At 55.2% G+C, this 20,190-nt stretch overlaps 11 protein-coding genes across 11 annotated transcripts; 4 read left to right on the top strand and 7 right to left on the bottom strand.

The window, feature by feature from the left end:
• Positions 1 to 173: 173 nt before the first annotated feature.
• HMPREF1541_04111 (uncharacterized protein) lies at positions 174 to 989 on the bottom strand (the record flags this gene model as incomplete). Its single annotated transcript, XM_008718457.1, has 2 exons — positions 174 to 874; positions 941 to 989. 2 exons carry the CDS (start codon positions 987 to 989, stop codon positions 174 to 176), a joined length of 750 nt encoding a protein of 249 aa, XP_008716679.1.
• Positions 990 to 1,186: 197 nt separating this feature from the next.
• On the bottom strand, positions 1,187 to 2,296 carry HMPREF1541_04110 (uncharacterized protein; the record flags this gene model as incomplete). Its single annotated transcript, XM_008718456.1, has 1 exon — positions 1,187 to 2,296. The coding sequence occupies one exon, from the start codon at positions 2,294 to 2,296 to the stop codon at positions 1,187 to 1,189; it is 1,110 nt and encodes a 369-aa protein (XP_008716678.1).
• A 562-nt stretch (positions 2,297 to 2,858) lies between these two features.
• On the top strand, positions 2,859 to 4,511 carry HMPREF1541_04109 (uncharacterized protein; the record flags this gene model as incomplete). Its single annotated transcript, XM_008718455.1, has 1 exon — positions 2,859 to 4,511. One exon carries the CDS (start codon positions 2,859 to 2,861, stop codon positions 4,509 to 4,511), a length of 1,653 nt encoding a protein of 550 aa, XP_008716677.1.
• Positions 4,512 to 4,951: 440 nt separating this feature from the next.
• Positions 4,952 to 6,192, top strand: HMPREF1541_04108 (uncharacterized protein; the record flags this gene model as incomplete). Its single annotated transcript, XM_008718454.1, has 2 exons — positions 4,952 to 5,158; positions 5,215 to 6,192. The coding sequence occupies 2 exons, from the start codon at positions 4,952 to 4,954 to the stop codon at positions 6,190 to 6,192; spliced, it is 1,185 nt and encodes a 394-aa protein (XP_008716676.1).
• Positions 6,193 to 7,210: 1,018 nt separating this feature from the next.
• On the bottom strand, positions 7,211 to 8,329 carry HMPREF1541_04107 (uncharacterized protein; the record flags this gene model as incomplete). Its single annotated transcript, XM_008718453.1, has 1 exon — positions 7,211 to 8,329. The coding sequence occupies one exon, from the start codon at positions 8,327 to 8,329 to the stop codon at positions 7,211 to 7,213; it is 1,119 nt and encodes a 372-aa protein (XP_008716675.1).
• Positions 8,330 to 9,224: 895 nt separating this feature from the next.
• Positions 9,225 to 10,514, top strand: HMPREF1541_04106 (uncharacterized protein; the record flags this gene model as incomplete). The annotated part of the gene is made up of 1 exon (XM_008718452.1): positions 9,225 to 10,514. One exon carries the CDS (start codon positions 9,225 to 9,227, stop codon positions 10,512 to 10,514), a length of 1,290 nt encoding a protein of 429 aa, XP_008716674.1.
• A 12-nt stretch (positions 10,515 to 10,526) lies between these two features.
• Positions 10,527 to 11,889, bottom strand: HMPREF1541_04105 (uncharacterized protein; the record flags this gene model as incomplete). The annotated part of the gene is made up of 2 exons (XM_008718451.1): positions 10,527 to 11,119; positions 11,175 to 11,889. The coding sequence occupies 2 exons, from the start codon at positions 11,887 to 11,889 to the stop codon at positions 10,527 to 10,529; spliced, it is 1,308 nt and encodes a 435-aa protein (XP_008716673.1).
• A 298-nt stretch (positions 11,890 to 12,187) lies between these two features.
• HMPREF1541_04104 (uncharacterized protein) lies at positions 12,188 to 12,631 on the bottom strand (the record flags this gene model as incomplete). Its single annotated transcript, XM_008718450.1, has 1 exon — positions 12,188 to 12,631. The coding sequence occupies one exon, from the start codon at positions 12,629 to 12,631 to the stop codon at positions 12,188 to 12,190; it is 444 nt and encodes a 147-aa protein (XP_008716672.1).
• Positions 12,632 to 13,283: 652 nt separating this feature from the next.
• HMPREF1541_04103 (uncharacterized protein) lies at positions 13,284 to 16,568 on the top strand (the record flags this gene model as incomplete). The annotated part of the gene is made up of 1 exon (XM_008718449.1): positions 13,284 to 16,568. The coding sequence occupies one exon, from the start codon at positions 13,284 to 13,286 to the stop codon at positions 16,566 to 16,568; it is 3,285 nt and encodes a 1,094-aa protein (XP_008716671.1).
• A 156-nt stretch (positions 16,569 to 16,724) lies between these two features.
• Positions 16,725 to 17,948, bottom strand: HMPREF1541_04102 (uncharacterized protein; the record flags this gene model as incomplete). The annotated part of the gene is made up of 1 exon (XM_008718448.1): positions 16,725 to 17,948. One exon carries the CDS (start codon positions 17,946 to 17,948, stop codon positions 16,725 to 16,727), a length of 1,224 nt encoding a protein of 407 aa, XP_008716670.1.
• A 539-nt stretch (positions 17,949 to 18,487) lies between these two features.
• On the bottom strand, positions 18,488 to 19,454 carry HMPREF1541_04101 (uncharacterized protein; the record flags this gene model as incomplete). Its single annotated transcript, XM_008718447.1, has 3 exons — positions 18,488 to 18,565; positions 18,618 to 18,837; positions 18,895 to 19,454. 3 exons carry the CDS (start codon positions 19,452 to 19,454, stop codon positions 18,488 to 18,490), a joined length of 858 nt encoding a protein of 285 aa, XP_008716669.1.
• Between the last annotated feature and the right edge of the window lie 736 nt (positions 19,455 to 20,190).

Genomic DNA, 20,190 nt, shown 5'->3' with positions numbered 1-20,190 from the left:
GTCAGGTCGTCAAAATACAGATGTATGCTCTACCTTGCATTCCACACTGTTGCAGTGCCTGCAGATGCAGAGGCCATCTTGGTCTGTGCCACGTGTCGGTCGTTCAGCCATTAATTCATGCCACTGGGTACCAAAGCTATCAAATTGATGATAGGCTCGATATCTCGGATGCCTCATTCCATGCTTGGGCCCAACATGACCACGCTGAATCTCAACTCACCTCCTCCGGCCGCCTCCTCCCGCTTCAGAAATGCCTGTACACCAAGCTCTTGACCCTTCTCACTCAGCACATCATCTTCCTCGCCTAATTTTCCTCTCTTAAGAGGTCCTTTCCTCCTTCCGTCCAATTCCCAGAGGTCGCCATTCTGAGCTTTGATGAAGGCAACGAAGTGAAGATCGATCGCAGCTTCAGCTTCCGGGGCACTTGAGTCGCCCTGCTGCGCCGCGGTGGCATGTGCATTCTCCAGCGACCTACTCTGGTAGAGTAGCTCAGCACGCTCAGATGGCTTGAGAGGGATTGCTGCGTTGCGTAGCTTGTCGAGGTCACTGTCAGGCACGATGTATTCTCTTGCGCCGCCGTTCATGACAGCGTGAAGGAGTCCCATGAGGCCGCATGCATTTCGAATGGTCTGTTTGAACCAGACGACTTCCTCTTCTGGTCCGGAGCCAGTGTATTCTTCTTTGGACGCGTCCTCTTCTCTGCGGAATTTCTCGTATGTCTCGGTGACAGGAAAGACTAGTAGAAGAGCAACGGCGGGGCGGGGTAGAAACTCGAGGAGCGATGGCTCTGTCAGAGAAAAGACATCATGCCACTGAAGCGAAGGCGAGAGACCGAGTTCTCGGACTAGGCTTGTCATGACTTCCGGGTTGTTCTCTGAAGGCCGAGTCAATTACTGCTTAATAACTGGGGAAACATTTTCATAGGTCTCAAGGGGCTTACCAAGAGGCACGAATGCCTTATTGGCAGTGGGAACGTCCACGTCGGCCATTGTGATGCCAGCGTAGAGTGTTATGGGAGAAATGCGGATTGTGTGGCTGCCTATGAAGGTGAGTCAGGGTGACCAGCAGGCAAACCATCAGATACACGCAGAGTGCATTGCGTCAGTGCCAAACGCCCGGAACTTAGCCGCCCCACTACTGCAGGCACACCCCGCGGTACCACGATTGCCCCTGCAGCACCGATGCATTATTCGGCCCATTGATCAACGTCTTGAAACTTGAGTACTTGATCGCCCCAGGACCACCACCCAGCTGTCAGACTTCGAGCGAACAGCTCTAGAGCCTCGTAGCGGAGAGGAAGAAGCTGCTCAAACAGCCGCTTCAGCGATGGCTTCCGAGAATGCACGTCCGGTACAGCGAGTAGGATTTTTCTCGGAATATTTTTGCACGATGCAGCTGAAGCGAAAACCAGGAGGGTCTCGTACGGTTGTCTCCAAACACCGTGGATGCTTGTCACCGGCTGACCCTCAGCCGTGATTTTCAGCCAGGTCCACTCGGCTTTCAGGTGGAGGTCTAGACTGAGTAGTGCCTCAACCACAGATGTTTGCACCGCGTCTTTGTTCGTTACCCAAACTGCGACCAGACCATCTGCATTCAAATGCGACTTCAGGATCGGCAGTGTTTGGATAAAAGGATCCTCAGCCTGATTCTCGTGCGTCCTATACGCGGTAGACCTGCGCACGCTGCGATTTGACCATGGAGGGTCCAGGACCACAAGGTCAAAGCTCTTCCCAAGCGCGTTGAACGCGTACATGCCATGTTTGACTGAAGACATCACGAATGCAGTCTGTGGTGGGATGAAGTATTTGCTTTGTCCTACCTCAAGTCGTGTCTGAGATGGCGAAGGATTCACCACAAGAATATCCTGGATCTCGGACTGCTTTTCGAATCGGTTTGCGCCGTCGAGGGGTGACAGAATCAATGGAACTCGCAACGCCTGGTCCTTACGGCCATCCTTGATGCTGCCATCATAGTCATCATACCTTTTTCCGGGCTCGCTCACGTTTCGCGGCAGACACCAAGGGATTCCATAGCCGCCAAATCGCGCCCTGCACACCGCCAACGCGGATACGAGTTCTGCTTCCCGGAGACGTTTTCGGGCGAGCCGATCGGGATCAATTCCACTCAGATGTTTTGCAAGTTTTTCTCCTTTCGGATCCGTGCTTGAGTAAGGCTGGAAAGGAGGCGGACTTGATTTGATTCGTAAAGCGCTTGCCTGAGCATCTTCGATGGAATTGGGTATGTCAACCAGTATGACACAGGTAGCGTCATAACACGCGCTCACAGTCGTGAACATGGGCTCTGTACATCTCGCTGAAGACCGAGCTTCGATGTCACGACCGCGTCATGGTCCCTTGCATTCTATGCAAGACCTTCTGTTGCCTTCGCTTGTATTGTGTTCGGACAGGAAGACAGCGCTCGGACATGACCCAGCTGAGCACGGACTTACTAGCAGGAATAAGGCGCTGCCAAGGAATGTCAAGTCACAACCCTCTCAACTTGAACAATCGGCTGCCTCAGCACCTACATTCCATCAATTTTTTCTCCGGCGACCCATCATCAGCTTGCCACTAACTGTCAGCCGCTATGTAGCCGCATCAATATCAACCTGCCGAATGCAGTAACATGCTCCGTTGATCGCTATGTGCACAGGTAGGTCACCCTCCTCAATAGAAGGTGCTCCCAATGCGCATCCCACTCTTCTTTGGCTTGAGCGACAGGCCTTCCTTTTGACTGTCCTGCATGTGTTTCATATCTCGTTTTTGGCCGTAAGTCATGTCGCCGGCGGTCTGACCGATACTGTTGCTGGTTTGCGCTGGTCATGAGTTCGTCCATTCACACCCCTCCGCCCCAACATCATGTCGAACACAGGAGCTCTACAGGAAAGAGGCCTGAATGCAAAGGAAAACCCTCAGAGCCCCTTCACCCCATCCCAGAACCGCGCAATCCTGCTCACAGGCCTTTCATGCGCGTGCGTGAGCCTAGTGGTCGTCATTGTTGCCCTACGATGGTTCGTCTTGATGAAGCGCATATTTCGACATCGCTTGATCCTGTACCTGGTGGCTAGTGATACGTTCAAAGCAATATGGTACTTCGTTTTCGCGGTCGTATCTACCTCTCGAGGTCCGGTCTCATCTGGTTCCAACTTCTGTCAGGCCAGCGGCTATCTTTTGCTGCTAGCAGTCGAGGCCTCGGATTTCGCCATACTCTTGATTGCGGTTCACACCATGCTCTGTATCTTCGGACCGAGCAACAAGTCAGGTGAAGCTGGACTGTACCCGTACCGCAACTGGATACTTCCATTCTGGTTAGGGCCTCCCCTCCTCTTCGCCTCACTAGCATTCATCAATGGGAGCAATGCGTATGTCACGAGCGGCACATTTTGCTTCCTGCCCAAGAGACCTTTCTGGTATCGACTTGCGCTGGGGTGGATACCACGGTACCTCATAATAATCACAATCCTGTGCATGTACACAATCATCTACATCTACGTCCACGTCAAGTTTCAAGGCTTCAAGAATCTGCAAGCCGGAGATTCCTCGACAGATTCTGCCAGTGCTTCCAGACGAGCTACCGAAAGCATGCCGATGATTACGCCGGGCTCACAAAATCCGAGTGAACCAGAACCCTTGCCAACGGTCGCGAGCCCGAGCCCAGCCAAAGTCCAGAGTGAGCGAGCGGTGAGAGTGCACCCATATGACTCGAACGGCAATGGTGCTACGAACGCTACTCCCGTGCTTGGGCACAATGCGCCGTGGGACTCTATGATGTTCTTGACACAGTATTCGCTTGACTCTACGCAGCGCAAAAGTACAGCGGGGGGAAATTTCGCTGGGACCTCTAGCCCTGAGCAGGCGAACCGATCAGAACGGACATCAAACAATACTTCTGCGAGTAATGATCCTTCCGTCGAAGGTCGTAAGCAATCAGAAGCACCTACAATCTGCACGAGCTTCACAGGGCAAACAGCCTCGTCGCCCGCCACTTGCGATAATGACGCAAAAGGCGCCGCGGGAACAAGAGATCATCTTCGAGAAACCCGGGCGGCTATTCAACGCCAGTTGCGCTTTCTCTTCATCTATCCAATAATCTACATTCTGATGTGGGTGTTTCCTTTCGCCAATCACGCGATACTGTATGATGACCACTACATTCTACATCCACCGTTCTGGCTCACCATCGTTTCGACGTGCTCGGTAGCACTCCAAGCAGCCGTCAACGCAATCGTCTTCTCCTGGCGGGAGAAACCGTGGCGGCGAATCAAAGAAGACTCAAGGCTATCGCTTTCGTTTCGTTTCAGGAAATCGGCGAGCAGCCCCGAAGACGAAGTCAGGCAAGAGCCAGCAGCACCCAGAGTTGACAACAGCCCGCTCTGGTGGGAAGCTGAAGGTCGTAAGAGGCAGGATTCTGTTTGGCTTGGAACCGATGTCGTTGAACAAGTTCCTTCGCGGCGACTCCAGCGGACCAATACTCTAATGAGCATTGACGAGCAAGCAAGCACGGAAGCATAATTGAGCGTAGCATAGCACAATTATAGAAGCACCATATACATAAGAAAACACCTTGAAACCAACCACCCACGGCGCTGCTGCGAAATCGGCCATCTAGCATTGGGCCGGCCATAAATCTACCAGCTGGGTGCGGCTACCCCCGGCTATGCCCGCCCACAACGCCACAGTGACCACCCCGGCCCTGATCCGAACACGGCGGGCGGTCTAGGCGGCGAGGGAGAAAGCCGGGTGTGGCGCCCGCGTTGCGGAGTGCGGTGGCCGAGGTCATCGTTTCTCTCCCTCCAAGCAATTTGCCCCGAGCATCACCTGGACTTTGCAGTCACGTTCCCTCCCATATACCCTCAAGTCCCATGCGCACCACCCCGTGAATGCTCCCTCCCTCGCCAGGTACGGGTATAGGCCATGCCGCTCCATCAGCACCACCCGCACAACCATCTGAGATGGACGCTTCCCGGGCACCCTCCCGCGTGCTCGAGGAGCCTGTCGGCACACGAGCTCCGACCACGGCCTCGCAGCATGCGTTCACCAATGCCGACGACTCGGTGACACTCAAAGGAAATCAGAATGCTCTGAAGCAGGAGAGCCGCATCAAGAGCTTGGATCACTCCCTCCGGTCCCTCCTGGCTGGAGGCATGGCCGGATGCGCTGTACGTCATTCTTACTATCTCCGCATAATGCGTCCTCTGACTTGGATCTCTTGCAGGCAAAAACAGTAGTCGCTCCTCTTGACCGCGTCAAGATTCTTTTCCAAACCTCGAATCCCCAGTTCGCCAAATACACGGGCCACGCATTCGGTCTCTTTCGCGCCATCCAAGACATATCTTCGACCTCGGGGTTGCGCGGCCTGTTCAAAGGCCACAGTGCCACTCTCCTACGCATATTCCCCTACGCGGGCATAAAGTTCCTCGCCTACGACCAATATCGCGCGATCATAATTCCCAGCAAGTCCTACGAGACGTTATGGCGACGCTACATCACGGGCAGCCTCGCGGGCGTAACCTCGGTCTTCTTTGCCTACCCTCTCGAGGTGATCCGCGTGCGACTGGCGTTCGAGACCAAAGCCGATGGCAAGTCTTCGCTGTCCCAGATCTTCAAACAGATCTACCACGAGCAGCCACCCCAGGTCCGCCCGAACACCTCAGGGGAAGGCGCGATCGCAGCTGCAGAGAGCGTCGTGCAGCGAGTCGTGCCCACTTCCGGACTCATCAACTTTTACCGTGGCTTCACGCCGTCCGTGCTGGGAATGCTGCAGTACGCTGGAACTGGTTTCCTGGTTCACGACACAATCGGGGACTTCTTCCGGCACCCACGATTCGCGCAGTATACCTTGATGGTCCCGGAGGACGCTGCGCTGATGGCTAAGCCGGCCGACGACGGTAAGCGGTATAAACGACCGCAGCTGAGAGCGGGAGCGGAACTCGTGTCGGGGGCGCTGGCCGGTCTGGTTTCGCAGACCGCATCGTATCCGCTTGAGATCATCCGGCGGCGGATGCAGGTGGGCGGAGCTGTGGGGGATGGGCATCGACTGGGCATGGGCGAGACTGCGCGGCGGATCTTGCTGGAGAGAGGCTGGCGAGGCTTCTTCGTTGGGCTGAGCATTGGGTATCTCAAGGTTGCGCCAATGTCGGCGACGAGCTTCTTCGTCTGGGAGCGCGGCAAGTGGCTTCTCGGCATCGACTGAAGAGTCTGAGAAATATGGCGCTTGTGATCGACTTCCATGCAAGCTTAAAGGTTCGCGATCATCGACAGAAGCCCGTGCGATACGGCCAGGTGTCGCCGGTTCAGGCTACCCACCATCAACGAGGCAAGACACTTACGCCAGATGAAGCACACTCTGAAGTGGAAGAGACCGCTCGATACACCAGAACGGAGAGGGAAATCGATTCAAGGCGCAGCCTCGCCATCTTTCGAGTTGGGCGTCATCCAGAGTGCAAGCCAGATCTGTCCATCCCTCCATGAGCAGCACGGCAGGTCCACAGCTCTTAACACGACAGACACACACCTGTGTACGATTTACCGCGCACACTACGAACCTTTCAGCCTACCGTGGTAAAAGAGCCGTGTCATTTCCTAGGCCCCATCCCCTCGATTAGACGCCTCAGGCACAGGCGCAGCCAGCGGATAGGGGTCATGTGTGTTCCGAAGCCGTGTCCAGAGTGCAGGGGGCAAGTGGAACAACATCGCAGAAAAGAGGCAACGTTCTTGCGGGTGGCTTTACGGGAGTCCTGGAAAGCGAGCAAGCAGGTGGGTCGCATTGGGTTGAAGGCTGACTGGCGAGCAGTGGTATATATTCACGGTATATATATTCGCACCACAATAACGATGGTTTTTGGACATTTGATCTTCCTCTCTTGACGGGGGCTGCTGCTGCTGCTGTTGTCGTTGTCCTCTTTGCAGAGACACGAGTCGTACTGATGTTGGCGGCTTTGCGTCCGGATGGAAGTTGGAAGCTACGGCGTCAAGACGAAAGACACTCATTCATGCACAATAATGCAACTAATTCTACTGACGTGATATTATCTTTGCTAAGGATAACTCGCGTCGTGGGGGTAATGTCGGAATCTCTCGCCTGGGTCTGGCACAGATGGTCAAAAGAGTTTATGGTGTCTGTAGAAAAACGGATTTGGTCGTGCATATGGTCGTACATTATATCTACAAGTGGTCGGTCTTCCTCCTCCTTGAACAAGGACCTCCTCAACTCATATCCCCTTGAATAAAGGTGCCCATTCCTCATCTCTGCGGGTGCCTGACTTGTTATCCGGCTCTTCTTGTTCTCCATCCTCCACCAGCTCCTTCTGTCTCCTAGCGTAATCAAGCCGAGCGTCCGCCTTTTCTTCCCGCCTGATGCGCTTCGTGTTCCTTGCGTTCCACAGCTCCTCCAGGTTCATCTCTGCGCGCTTCTCCTCCGTGAACAGCTGCACCACGATGCGCTGAGACGTTTCTCGAGAGCCAAAGCCGACGTACGTAGGGTCATCGTCCGTATCGTTCTCAGGCAGCTCGGAGGAGGGGTTGGTGTACTCTTCCTCGTCTGCGGCGTCCATCTCTTCGGCAGGCTCCGCTACGTCTGCCGCAGTGGTCTCGGCTTCTTCGAGCACAACATCGTCAACTGGGCCTACATTGACGCAGACCCACCCCGTCGTAATGCCGTCGTCGGCGCCTTCCTCGACGCCCGTCCTTCCAGCTTGTCGCTCTAGCTTTAATCTCCTCGCCTTCCGTCTCAGCTTTAGTTTCAGCTCGTTGCGCCCGAGCAGTCCATCCGCATACGGCCTCAGCTTGTATGTTGTACGTAGCCAGCGACAGAAGCGATCTGCAGAGACGTTGAGGTGCTTGACGGAGCGGGCCGTCCCAATTATCATCAGCAGGTTGGCGCCCAAAGCGGGCGGTGGGGAGAGTGTGCGTAGATCGAGCAGGGTGAGGTTGTCGAGGCCGATGGAGGTTGAGAGGTGAGTGAGAACGGGCAAAAGAACGGCGGGTGGATTTGATGGCAGAGGAGGTATTTCTTGTCTTGCTAGAATTGGCGAGACCGGGGCAGGAGGTGTTGGATTCGAGACTTGGAGATACCATGGTATCTCTGACGGTGTGCGACTTTCTGGAGCGGTTGGCTCGGTGTCTAGGGGACTTGAGGCATGCTTCTCGGCCTGTATTGGAAGAAGGCGGCGAGCGGTCGTGTGTAGCTGTCGCTGTCGCTGGGATGTTTGGAAGGATCGCAACGGGAGCCGGGAGATTCGTTGAGCAGGTAGTGAGATGCCGGCGATAGATGTAAAGGCGTCAAGGAAAGAGTAGCGACATGCCTGACAGTGCAAAGTTGTTGGTGACATAGCTCTCCGATCCGTCGCGTGCGACACGTAACTGCTGCCTTCTAAAACGCGAAAAGGATGAATGTTGACGACCAGCATGCAGACGCTCACGCTCGCGCTCGCAAAAAAAGTCTAGAAGTGACGTCGCTCTCGCAGCTTGAAAAGTCAAAATGACACAGAGAACGCCTACTATCTCCGGGTTGCTGGTGGTAACCTGGTCATTTGAATTATATTACAATCTTGCGACTTCATGTACTACGCGTAGTACGACTTGGACCTCAACTTCCCACAAGTCAAGGGACCTTTGCTGTTTGCATGTCATCGCAGTCCGTCAGAGAATCTGACACTGTTATCATAGTGCCTTCCAACCTGACTGATGCCCAGAGTGGCCTCAATCCTAATCCGTCCCACGCTCAAGCCAAGTTACCACATATGGATGCGCGGTGACTCAGGTTCAAAAGGCATCCTCAGACCGTTTGCCAGCAAGCCACCCCAGGCCATTCGGCTCACTGCACCCAGCGCTGTCAGTACTAGGCTAGAGACCTTCAAACCGAGGAGATTCAGTGGGTCGTGCCGGAGACAGGACGATAACATCGTGGACACCGGTAACATTTCTGACGCGCCGACAACGCTCATTCGGAAACAAGCTTACCGTGCATCAAAGCGCACAAGGGCTCGACGAATACACGCAGATCGCAAAGCAAAACCGCCTCTGCTCAGACTTGGCGTGATGACCTCGACCCAGCTACAGCTCACTGAAAGGGAGGAGCTCTTCAGACAATGCCTTCTCAGCTGCCGCGACTCCATGACCTCGACTCCGGGCATGAAGGACTTGGTCTTGCGTTGGACTGGAGGTTGGGTACGAGACAAGCTTCTAGGGGTGCGGTCTCATGACATTGATGTCGCGCTGTCCACCATGACCGGCATGCAGTTCGGCGAGGCCTTGCAGAGCTTCATGGCTGAACATGAGTCAGAATATGAAGAGCTCGCGCAGAAGCAAGGTTTCGCGGCTGATATCAAAGGTCTGCACAAAATCGAAGCCAATCCGGAAAAGTCCAAACACCTGGAAACGATTACAACTCGCATGTTTGGTATTGATGTGGACTTCGTCAACCTACGAAAGGAGGTATACGATGACAGTAGCAGAAACCCCCAAGTAGAATTCGGCACGGCAGAAGAGGATGCACTGCGCAGAGATGCGACGGTCAACGCCTTGTTCTTCAACCTTGACACTCAAGAGGTCGAGGATTTCACACAGCAAGGATTGACGGACATGAAGAACGGCATCATCCGCACCCCTCTAGCACCGTACCAGACTTTCAAGGACGACCCACTACGTGTATTGAGACTTATCCGTTTCTCCTGTCGCTTGGGCTACGGGATCGAAGAGTCGGCGTTACAGGCGATGGCCGACCCAAAGATCCACAAAGCGCTGAGTACGAAGATCAGCCGAGAGCGTGTTGGCATCGAGGTTCACAAAATCTTCCAAGGACCCAACGCTTACGTCGGTCTCACTCTAATCAATGACCTGGGTCTTTATCCCAATGTCTTTGCCAGTCCTGGCAGCTCCGCACCGCCGAACCGCGATGCAGTGCAATCGGCATACGATGCTACTCGATACATCCTCGAGCAAGAAGAAGACAACTTTTCTGCGCGGTATCTTGGGCAATTGACATGGTTGCTCGCTTCGTATGTCCCGTGGTATAGCCAGGGTCGCACTATAGCCGTGAAAGAAGCGAGAAACGCCATCAAGTCGAACAATAAGCTGACTGGAGCCCTCGGCGATGCTATCACATTTCGCCCATTGATTCAGCAAGGGATAAACGTGGTCAACAAAGGCACGGCTACGAGAGGCATCATTGGCATGATCGTGAGGACCTCTAAAGGGCTCTGGAGACCTCACCTTCTGTACAGTCTGTTGTGCGATATGGTGGACAATGATTTTGAAGAGCAACTGACTCGATACCAAAAGTTCTCCGACTATGTGCAAGAGCAGAATCTCCAGGATGCTCACTTGGCTGACAAAGACCTTGTCTTGAAGGGGAACGAGATACAAGATGCCCTTGGTGAGCGGAAAGCTGGGCCGTGGCTGAAGAGTGCAGTCGATATGGTTGTTGAGTGGCAATTCGATAACGAAGCCACGGCAACCAAGGAAAACGCAATCGAGATGATAAGAGCACGAAGAGGTGACTTGGGCTTGGACTGAAGAAAGCGCTTGCTACAGCTTCGACTCTGAACCAGTTCTTGCCTTCGCTCGCAGCACCACATCGCGAGCCTCCTGCCGCACTGCAAGATCGCTCATGATCTCCTCGCTGCCGCCACCAACAACATGTACGCGGACGTCGCGGCTAATTTGCTCAATGCGAGCTCCCTTGCCGGACTTTGAATACGCCGCTCCACCCATGATCTGCATGGCTTCACGGCACACTTTCTCCAGACAACGAGTACTCATGACCTTGAGCAGCGCAGTCATGCCACCGACATTGACCTCCGTGCCGGTCTTCCGCGAGTGTTCAACGATATTGCACAGCTGCTCCAAGAAGGCCTGGCTCGGCTCGATCAGCGTACCCATCTCCGCGAACTTCGATTTGATGGCGTAGTGCTCGATCAGCGGCTTGCCGAATGTCTCTCGCTCACAGGCGTACGCGTAGGCATCCTGCACGCACACACGCGATAGTCGGATGGCAGCTGTGGCGAGTGACAGCCGTTCAGGATTGAAGTTTGACATGATAAGGCGGAAGCCATCATTCTCCTTCCCAATGAGGTTCTCTACTGGTACCTCAACATCGTCGAATGTGATAAGCGTGGAACCTAGACAATGTCAGAAACCTCGGTGTCCTCATCCACCTCCGCAGTCTCAACTCACCACTAGCATGCACGCCCTGGTTTTCAATGCGTGTCCTCCTCACCCCCTTCGCCGCCAATGGCACCACCAGCAAACTGATCCCCCCATGCCCCTTCCCCCCCGTCCTTACCGCCGTCGTGCAATAGTCCGCCCAAATGCCATTCGTAATCCACTTCTTCCTCCCATTCACCACATAGACGGGCCCCTTCCTCTCCGCCGTCGTCCGAATCCCCGCCACATCACTCCCGCCCTCCGGCTCCGTAATGCCCAAGCAAAACCGAATGTCCCCCCTGGCGACGCCCGGCAGCCAGCGCCGCCGCTGCTCCTCGGTCCCAAAGCGCGCGATGGGCGGACATCCAATACCGTTCCCACCGCCCAGACCCCACGTGACGCCGCACCAGCCCAGGCGCGCCAATTCGTCGCCCACGATGACGCTGCACCACGTGTCCCACTCGTCATAGGGGATGTTGGCGGGCAGAGCCACGCCGCCCGTATAGGCGGGATCGGTCACCGGGTGCACGACCGCGAAGCCCTGCGCGCAGTGGTGACGCCGCACCTCTTCGGGGACATGCCCGGAGGTTTCCCATTCTTGGGCGTGGGGGAGGAGGTGCGTGTCGACGTAGGCGCGCACGAAGGCGCGGAGGCGGTGGTGTTTGGGCGTGTAGTACGGGTTTGGGGTGGGGAGTTGGGGGAGGAGGGGTTCCGAGAACGGGGTTGGGGCGGTGGAGGGTGGCATGGTTGGGTTCGGTTCTGGAAGGGTTGGTCTGGTGATTATGGTGTTCTTTGTTTGAAGCTCGGGGGCTTCGACGTTATGTTGTCGTTACATGGTCGCTGCGTTGTGGCTGCGGTGGCAGAGACACTACTAGTAATATGAGGTGAGGAGACGCGTGCCGGCGAGTTTGGCGCCCGAGGATGGCGTTGGTCAGCCGAGGTTAGGGAAAGATCAGGAATGTTTAGCGAGGTTTGTGCTACGCATTATCTTATGTCGAGACTCTGAACGGTCAATGGTATGTTGATTTTTGCGTCACCAACATTTAGAATCTATATTTCACATCCTCAAAGCTATCCGTGCCAAAGACGTATAGCCACTTCAGTTCTTGCTCGGGGTCGTCGTTTCTTATGCCGTGCCTAGCATTGCCGGGGATATAGACCACGCTGCCAGCGCATACGTCTTGCTCACGGCCGTCGATCTCCATGACGCCTCGACCACTCGTGATATGATAGATCTCGGCCTGTTGATGGCGGTGAGGGCACAAGTGTCCCTGTCTCGGTGGACATGTCGCAATGCCCACCGTGAGGGAGTCTGTGGCTGTCTTGGGCGCTGAAATCAGCGTTTTCCATGTGACGATGCCGTTGGTGCTGTCAGGGAAACACTCGGGTTGCTGTGCTTGAATCGAGCTGGCGTCAATAACGACGCTGGCTGCAGGTTTGCGACTGGATCCGAACAGGCCTGACAGGCGTTGAAAGACGAATGCCATGGCGGTGATTCGGGATGCTCAATAACACGGCTCTCACCACGTACATATCCGACGGTGCCCCTGCTCCTGATGCATAGTATATATATGCAAACGTGGCATCGATGAGACCTCGGGGAACCGTATCCTGATCTGGAAAGCCCATCCACATGGTACACGTATCACCACGAGTGCAAACCTACCTCTTCATAGTCCTTCCTGGACATGATCGCGGAGTCGTTGTGACGATTCACTGAGCTTGACCTTTGTGTTCAAGGCGTTGGGGAAGGGGCCTCTGGTCGCAGCGGTCAGCTTTGGACATATCTTGGCCTGGAAAGAGGCCTTGCCGGATCAAGACTAGCGCGTGCCAGGATATCGCCTCACCTGAGTGACGAGCATCGTTGCACCGCCATAACCTCCACCTCTTCGTTACTATGCATGGAGTCGCTGATCTTCGTGATTAAAGCCTAGTCCATAAGCAGTTGTGCTACTTGCAGCCTGTCCCCATCTTATAATAGCTAAGATCGCCCCTGACAAGGCATGCTATGGCGAAAAGAGATCCGGCTTGCACCACCGACCAGCCCGACTCGGTTGATGAGCCAATCCTTGTGGCACACGTTGGAACACCAGACCTAGTCAGCCTCTTTTGGGAGGGGTAAGCCTCCACTCGACCAACATGGAGTCCTTCACGTCTTTCTCGGAGCAAAGAGAAAATGCCACGGAGGCCCCCCCCGCGGTGCCTGTCAACACTAGCGTGCCTCCGAGCCCGACGTATGCGGAGTCAGAGGGACCCGTATCGACCACAATATCAGCACCGGCTGTTCCCGCGACTAGTTCTGTCGAGGAGGGCGGCAATGCCGATTTAGTATCAGACAACGATCCCGCCTCGCCGGGCTTCCCCCAACTCTCCAATACGGCCTTGGAGCCACCATCATCAACTGCCGGCGACAGCAAGATGGACGACGAAGACGAGGAGATCGACTTGTCCAAGTCGTTCCATCGTACTGCGAGTCCTTCGCCCGCGGCTCTACACCGAAATAAGGATGCTCTCGTCGGAAAGCCTGGCGACGAAGGCGTCATCAAGATGCACAAATTCACCCTCTATGAGACTTTGAATAACTACTACATCGTTGGCACTGACCTGCTTGACCTTCACTATCGAATACTGAAGATCGACCGAACATGTGAACCGGGCGAGTTGAACATCACGGAAGATGGCGTCGTCTACACCAGAACAGAAGTGGCCCAAATATTGAACGCTATCGATGAAGGTAACAAGGCGACAGGAGGACTGAAGGCGAAAGCAAGTTTCTGGGGCTTGCTTGGTTTCATTCGTTTCACGAGCTATTACTACATGATATATGTCACCAAACGAAGTCAGGTTGCTCTGGTCGGCGGTCACTATATTTACACCATCGAGAAGACCGAGATGCTGCCTCTCACGACCAGCGCGCTTGCCAAGTTCAAGAGCGAGAGGCACATTGACGAGAGTCGATACGTTAACATTCTCAACAATCTTGATCTGACCAAGTCTTTTTACTTCAGCTACTCTTACGATTGTACGCGCACCCTGCAGCATAACATCATGCGGGAGAGGGAAGCACTTCAGGAGGGTCTCCCAGAACCAGCAAAGAGAGATCACAACGACATGTTTGTATGGAATCACCATTTACTGGGACCTGCCAAAGAGTCGCTGAAAAACCCCTTCGATTGGTGCCTCTCCATTATCCACGGTTATGTCGACCAAGCTGCGCTATCAGTCTTCTGGGGCAGAGTCGTATACGTGACTCTCATCGCTCGCCGATCCCGCCATTTCGCCGGCGCAAGATATCTGAAGCGTGGCGCCAACGATCTGGGCTATGTCGCGAACGATGTCGAAACCGAGCAGATCGTTTCGGAGATGAAGACAACGTCTTTCCACTCACCAGGACCTGATCTCTTCGCAAACCCCAACTGGACATCCTTCGTGCAGCATAGAGGCAGCATACCACTGCACTGGTTACAGGATTCCTCAGGCGTGTCTCCAAAACCAGACATCCAGCTTAGCGTTGTCGATCCGTACTACGTCTCTACTGGGCGGCATTTCAACGACATGTTCCGAAGATATGGCACGCCCATATATGTCGTCAATCTAATCAAGCAGAAAGAGAGGGTCCCCAGAGAGACCAAACTATTGAAAGAATACAAGGATGCCGTTGATTACCTCAACATCAACCTACCTAAAGAGCACAAGATCCTCTATCGAGCTTGGGATATGAGCAGAGCACAGAAGAGCCGAGGCGAGGATGTTATCGGCATGCTCGAATCAATTGCAGACGATATTCTGCCGACAACTGGTTTCTTCCAAAATGGTAACAGTCTGGAAGCAGGGCTTCGGTTGCAGAATGGTGTTGCGAGAACGAACTGTATCGACTGCCTGGATCGAACCAATGCTGCCCAATTCATGATTGCCAAGAAAGCACTAGGCCATCAGCTGGTGGCACTAGGTGTGATAGAGAGCCCGGAGATCGACTTTGATTCGGATGTGATCAACCTGTTCACCCATATGTGGCATGACCATGGCGATACCGTGGCAGTACAGTATGGCGGTTCGCACCTCGTCAACACCATGGCAACTTATCGCAAGATTAATCAGTGGCATTCCCAATCACGCGACATGGTAGAGACTTTCAAGCGATACTACAACAATTCATTTATGGACTCCCAGCGCCAGGAAGCATACAATCTCTTCTTGGGCAATTACGTTCTGCAAGATGGACAGCCTATGCTTTGGGAGCTTACGACCGACTACTACCTCCATCACTCCGATCCTCGCTCCATGTTCAGCAGGACTCGACCATCCTATCGCCAGTGGTATACACCAGAGTATCTCAATGGACCCAGCATACCGCCGACTATCTGGCCGCAAGAATTTCGCGATCGACCGCTCCACTTCTTCGACGATTTCTGGGTCGAGTACTACAGACCACTCGCCATCTCAACCTTCAAGAAACTCCTGTCCTTCAAGATGCATTCCAACATGCGATATATCCCATTTCCAGAAGCCAAGGAAGGCAAATACGACTATTCACCTTTCACGGTCCGCAAAGATACCGACCGCCACGGCTCAGCCAAGTCCAACTCCCGCAATAAGGGAGTACGGATCATCGCGCCCTCGGACGAGAGCTCCACCATCGCAGACACCAACTCTCTCACCTCCATCGACGCCCGCCTTGCAACCCCACTGGAGCCACCGAGCAAGCCACCCAAACCATCCACCCTGGGCCCCTGGCTCGATGCCCAACAGCAGCTCTACGGACCCAACCGCAAATACACGGGCATCATCAAAGAGACCTCGTTCGAGGTCGCCCCGCCCACACCCCGCGTGCCCAAGCTCCCATCCACCACCAATCCCTCCAGCGGCGCGGCCACGGAAGCCCAGACACCGCGCGAACTCACCAAGGCCGAGCTGGCCATTTCGGCCTTCACCTCCCTCATCGTCGCCTCGCTCGAGCCCGCCGTATCTAAAAGCGAAGAATACGAGTACCACCGATACATCACGCACCCGTCCACCATCCCCCTCATCACCGACACGGCCGTCGACTACGACAAAGCCCCCGCCGAATTCCTGGAGTACGTGTCGCGCAACCCCGCACTCTTCGGCGCGGTGCGCGACTGGGAGGTCACGGAGCAGGATCTGCCAGACGGTGTCGGTGACGCCGGCGCCGGCTTCGGGAACGTCTGGGGCGGCGGCGCCGGTGCCGACGGGGCGCGCGCCAACCTGAGCGACTTGACCATGGAGGAGCGCGCCGAGGTCAACGCCGAGGTCTATCGCGACTTTGGCGAGAGTTCGATTCGAGACGAGCCCCTGACGGTCACGGCGGAGGATTTGGGCAAGAAGCGCTATAAGGCGTATCGGCAGTGGTTGAAGGGGAAGAGTCTGTTTAAGCAGAGGTTGGTGGTGGGTGGGGAGGTGGTTTGAGTGTCGTGTGTATGGATTGTGATCCGCGATGGCGTTTTGGGGGGCTTCCAGAGCGAGCATTCGTGAGCGTTCGCCTTTGCAGCCTGGTATATATAGATGGCGTGGAACCCTGCATATTTAGTGCTGCGATTTTCTGGGTTTCGAACGCGAACCGCTTCAAGATACCCCTTCTTTCAATGCAAACAGTCCTTCCAACTCTGGCTCTTCTTCAACTAACTTGCTTCTCGCCTTCTCCCACAGTTCCCCATCCACCAGGGTCGCCAGCTTTGCCGCCACGGCGCGACAGCTGTCCTTCATAGGCGCCAGAGCCTCGTGCTGCTGCTTCTGTGCGACGCCCGCCACCTCCTCGTCGTCCACGGTTGACAGCCAGGCCCCCACGCATGCTCTCAGCACCTCGCCCCACCACTCTTGCCGCACCCGCTCTTCCGCTACGTCGACCACGGCGCCGATCGCGCCAAGCGCCGCGAGCAGGAGACCCGGCGCACTGGTCGCGAAGGGGTCGCACGCCACCGTCCTCAACAGCGGTAGCACGCGCTGCAGATGCGCGGTCGCGTAGATGCCCATGGCCCCCGCCACTTCACCCACCTGCGCCACAAGGAACGTCGTCAGCTCCACGTGGGAGGTATTGGTGCCGGCGCCCAAGTGTGCCAGGCTCGCCAGCAGGCCATGTCGCAGCAGCAGCGTCAGGTACCCCTGCCGCTTGCTTTCCTCGGCCCCATGCGATGCCTGCGACGGGGTGGAGTCCGGGAGCGATTGCTGGAAGCGCGCGCGAACCAGCGAGAGGTATGCCGGGTACAGCGGCCGCAGGGTCAGGAGCGAATCTTCCTCGGGCGTGAGGGAGGGGAGGAGCATGAAGTTCGGCTTGATGGCGTCGATGAAGACGTCGGTGAGACCGGAGGGGTGGAGGATGTTGGAGTTGGCGAGCACGAGGGCGTCACTGAGGTGGTGGAGGAGTTGGAAGCCTGTGGCTTTGGAGAGTGGGGTGGTGTCGTCGATGAGGTTGAGGAGGGCGGGGGTGAGGAGGAAGATTTGTTGCTCGAGAGTGGGTTTGAGGATGGAGGCAGGGAGGGTCGGGTAGCTTTGTAGAATGGAAGTGAGGAGCGGGAGGGTGAGGGTGGAGAAGGCGAGTTTCCAGGGTTTGTCGCTGTCGTCGAGTACGAGGGTTTGGGAGTGTGGGAGTGTCACTGCTGGAGCGAAGTGGGTCTTGCGGCCGGAGGGGGCGAGGGACGGCTGTGGGTTGGCGCTGAAGAGGGGTTTGATGATTTGGGTGAGAAGCTCGCGCAGCGTGTCAAGGAGAGATGATGGTGTTGGCTTCTCTTGGTATGCATTGAGAATCCTTTGGGCTTTGTCGTGGAGGGTTGTGTTAGCTGCTGCTGACATCGGCGGGAGAGTCAGGCGCTCTATAGGGGCTGCGCGCGTTTCCTCCGGCATAGCTCGGCCCAGCAATACGGTCAATGGTCCTGCAAGGATTCTGTACAGGCTAGGTGCACACGCGATGTTGAGGCGCGGTAACTCCCGAAAAGGCAGCCTCGTCGAAAATTGCCAAGATCATGCGGAGTTATCTAGCGATATTTCCGGATGCGCTTTAGATGGATGCAGGTACACCAGATATCACGACAACTTCAGAGAAGTCAATCACAAAGCGTCTCACACTGCCTCAGTCTGTGACACCGTACCCGTACATCAAGTACATGTCTGCGTGCCTGCACAATTACCATAATGAGACTCGCATAGTAGCACAAACAAGCATGGGTCAGACCAGGAGCGACAGATCGCTATCTCGGCTGAGGTTACGCCGATGAACTGCAAAACTATATACTATAGCCCCTGAATGAATGTCTACGTGCTTCGCCGTACCAACGCTATGCGAAAGAAAATTACTATTAGTTCTCAGCGGATCGTCAAGGTCTGCTGTTCGTTCAAGAGCAGCTCATGTCGATGAGAGGATTATAGTAATAGTCGAGGACGGCAAAGGACGGGTTGTCAGCAAAGTCATCCTGTTTGAAATCGATCAGCCAGATCTGCTTGCGGCTTACGGATGCGACTTACCAGGATATACCAGAATATGTTGATGTTTGACGCAATGGAGCCACAGGCGACATCCCACCAGAACTTTTGGAGGTTGTTGACTGAGGGAAACGATGCACCAATGGTGGCACCGCTGATCGGCCAGCCAGTCTCGGTCGTCCAGACCTCTTTGCCACCGGAGACGGCAACCACCTTGTCATGTGCCTCGTAATACGCGTTCTTGGCATCGCCATTGTCGATGCTCTTGCTGTTGTGTATGTCAGCTACGGTGATCTAGAGATGGATTAGCGGAAATTACCCTTCAAAGTAAGCGTATGCATCATTGCCTATCCAGTCAACGGCATCGATGACGGCCTTGTTGGCGGGGTCTACCCAAGCTGTCCAGGTGTCGACGTGGCCGATGGTGGGAGAGGCACCGACGCTCCACAGCATGCCTCTGACATCCCAAATCTGCTGAGCAAGGAAGTCGGCATTGGTCTCTTGCCGGTAAAGGTCCTCAGAGCCAACTGAGACTGCTAGGATCCAGTCATGACCATGTTGTTGAACAGCCTGAAGCAGGGCCTGCTTCTCGTTCTCAAACTTGTTGGCGTCCTGTGTCCAAACACCAACTAGAAGCTTGGTGCCAGTCCTCAAGGCGGCTGGGACAGCGTTCTTCAAGGTGTCACAGTCTCCAGAGGCGTAGAGACGGACGTTGGGGAACCCACCCGGCAGGGTCTGTAGTCGCTCAAAGGCAAGCTGCCAGTCGTTCTCGGTCCTGCAAGCGCCAGAAGCGAGATGACCGGCCAAGTTGAAGCCCTTGAGAGCAGCGTTCACACCCGACAAAGCAGCGCCAAATGCGAGGATCGACGCGAACTTCATTTTGATCTGCAGGATAGCGTTTCGGCGGAAGTAGATCACGAGCGAAGATGTATTGAAGTGTATTATCGTTTGTAAAGAGCGACTGTAGTGAGTACTACTAATAAAGAGCGTATGCAAGGAGAGGAATGAATGTGTTGGTGTGGCGGGGAAGACGCACGGTCGAGGACATCCTACCTTTTTGAATTCTTCGGGCCTGCAAATGAAGCTGTGATGCCCCGGCCATGATTCTGAGACCTGAGGTCCCTCTTCGGAGAACTCGATCAAGGATGATGCGGCTGATGGAGACGAGAAGTGGGACGGTTGTGGATTATGAGAACGAGGTTTGTTGAAATTGGTGCCGGCCAGGCCGGCCCGACCGTCCAGGTAAGCCACAACCGCCCGTTAGATACTGATCGCCGCGCCAATTTGTGGCTTAGAAGGCTTGTTCGCTCAGCGGCGGGCCCTCCAAGATTGGACGACCAGGTTCTGGCACCGAAGTACCGCGAATTGGACTCTGGGGGTGCTTAAAATTGCCGGACGTCCCAGATGAGCTTGTGAGACCACTCTCGAATTGATGCTTGATGGTGCATCGGTGGCCATGGTAATAGAAAACTCTGCGAGCAACGATGAAGGGCACGAACAAGTCGATGACTTAGACTTGGTGCTTGACCTAACCCTAACGGCACGCGCCTGCCCAATGAGGATTAGCGCAACCATGCCAGGGGGTAACTGCCTCTTGGGATGCATCGTCGTAGTC

This window comes from Cyphellophora europaea (genome assembly GCF_000365145.1).
Source record: "Cyphellophora europaea CBS 101466 unplaced genomic scaffold supercont1.3, whole genome shotgun sequence".
NCBI lineage: Eukaryota > Fungi > Ascomycota > Eurotiomycetes > Chaetothyriales > Cyphellophoraceae > Cyphellophora > Cyphellophora europaea.
This window is presented reverse-complemented; position numbering and strand designations above follow the sequence as displayed.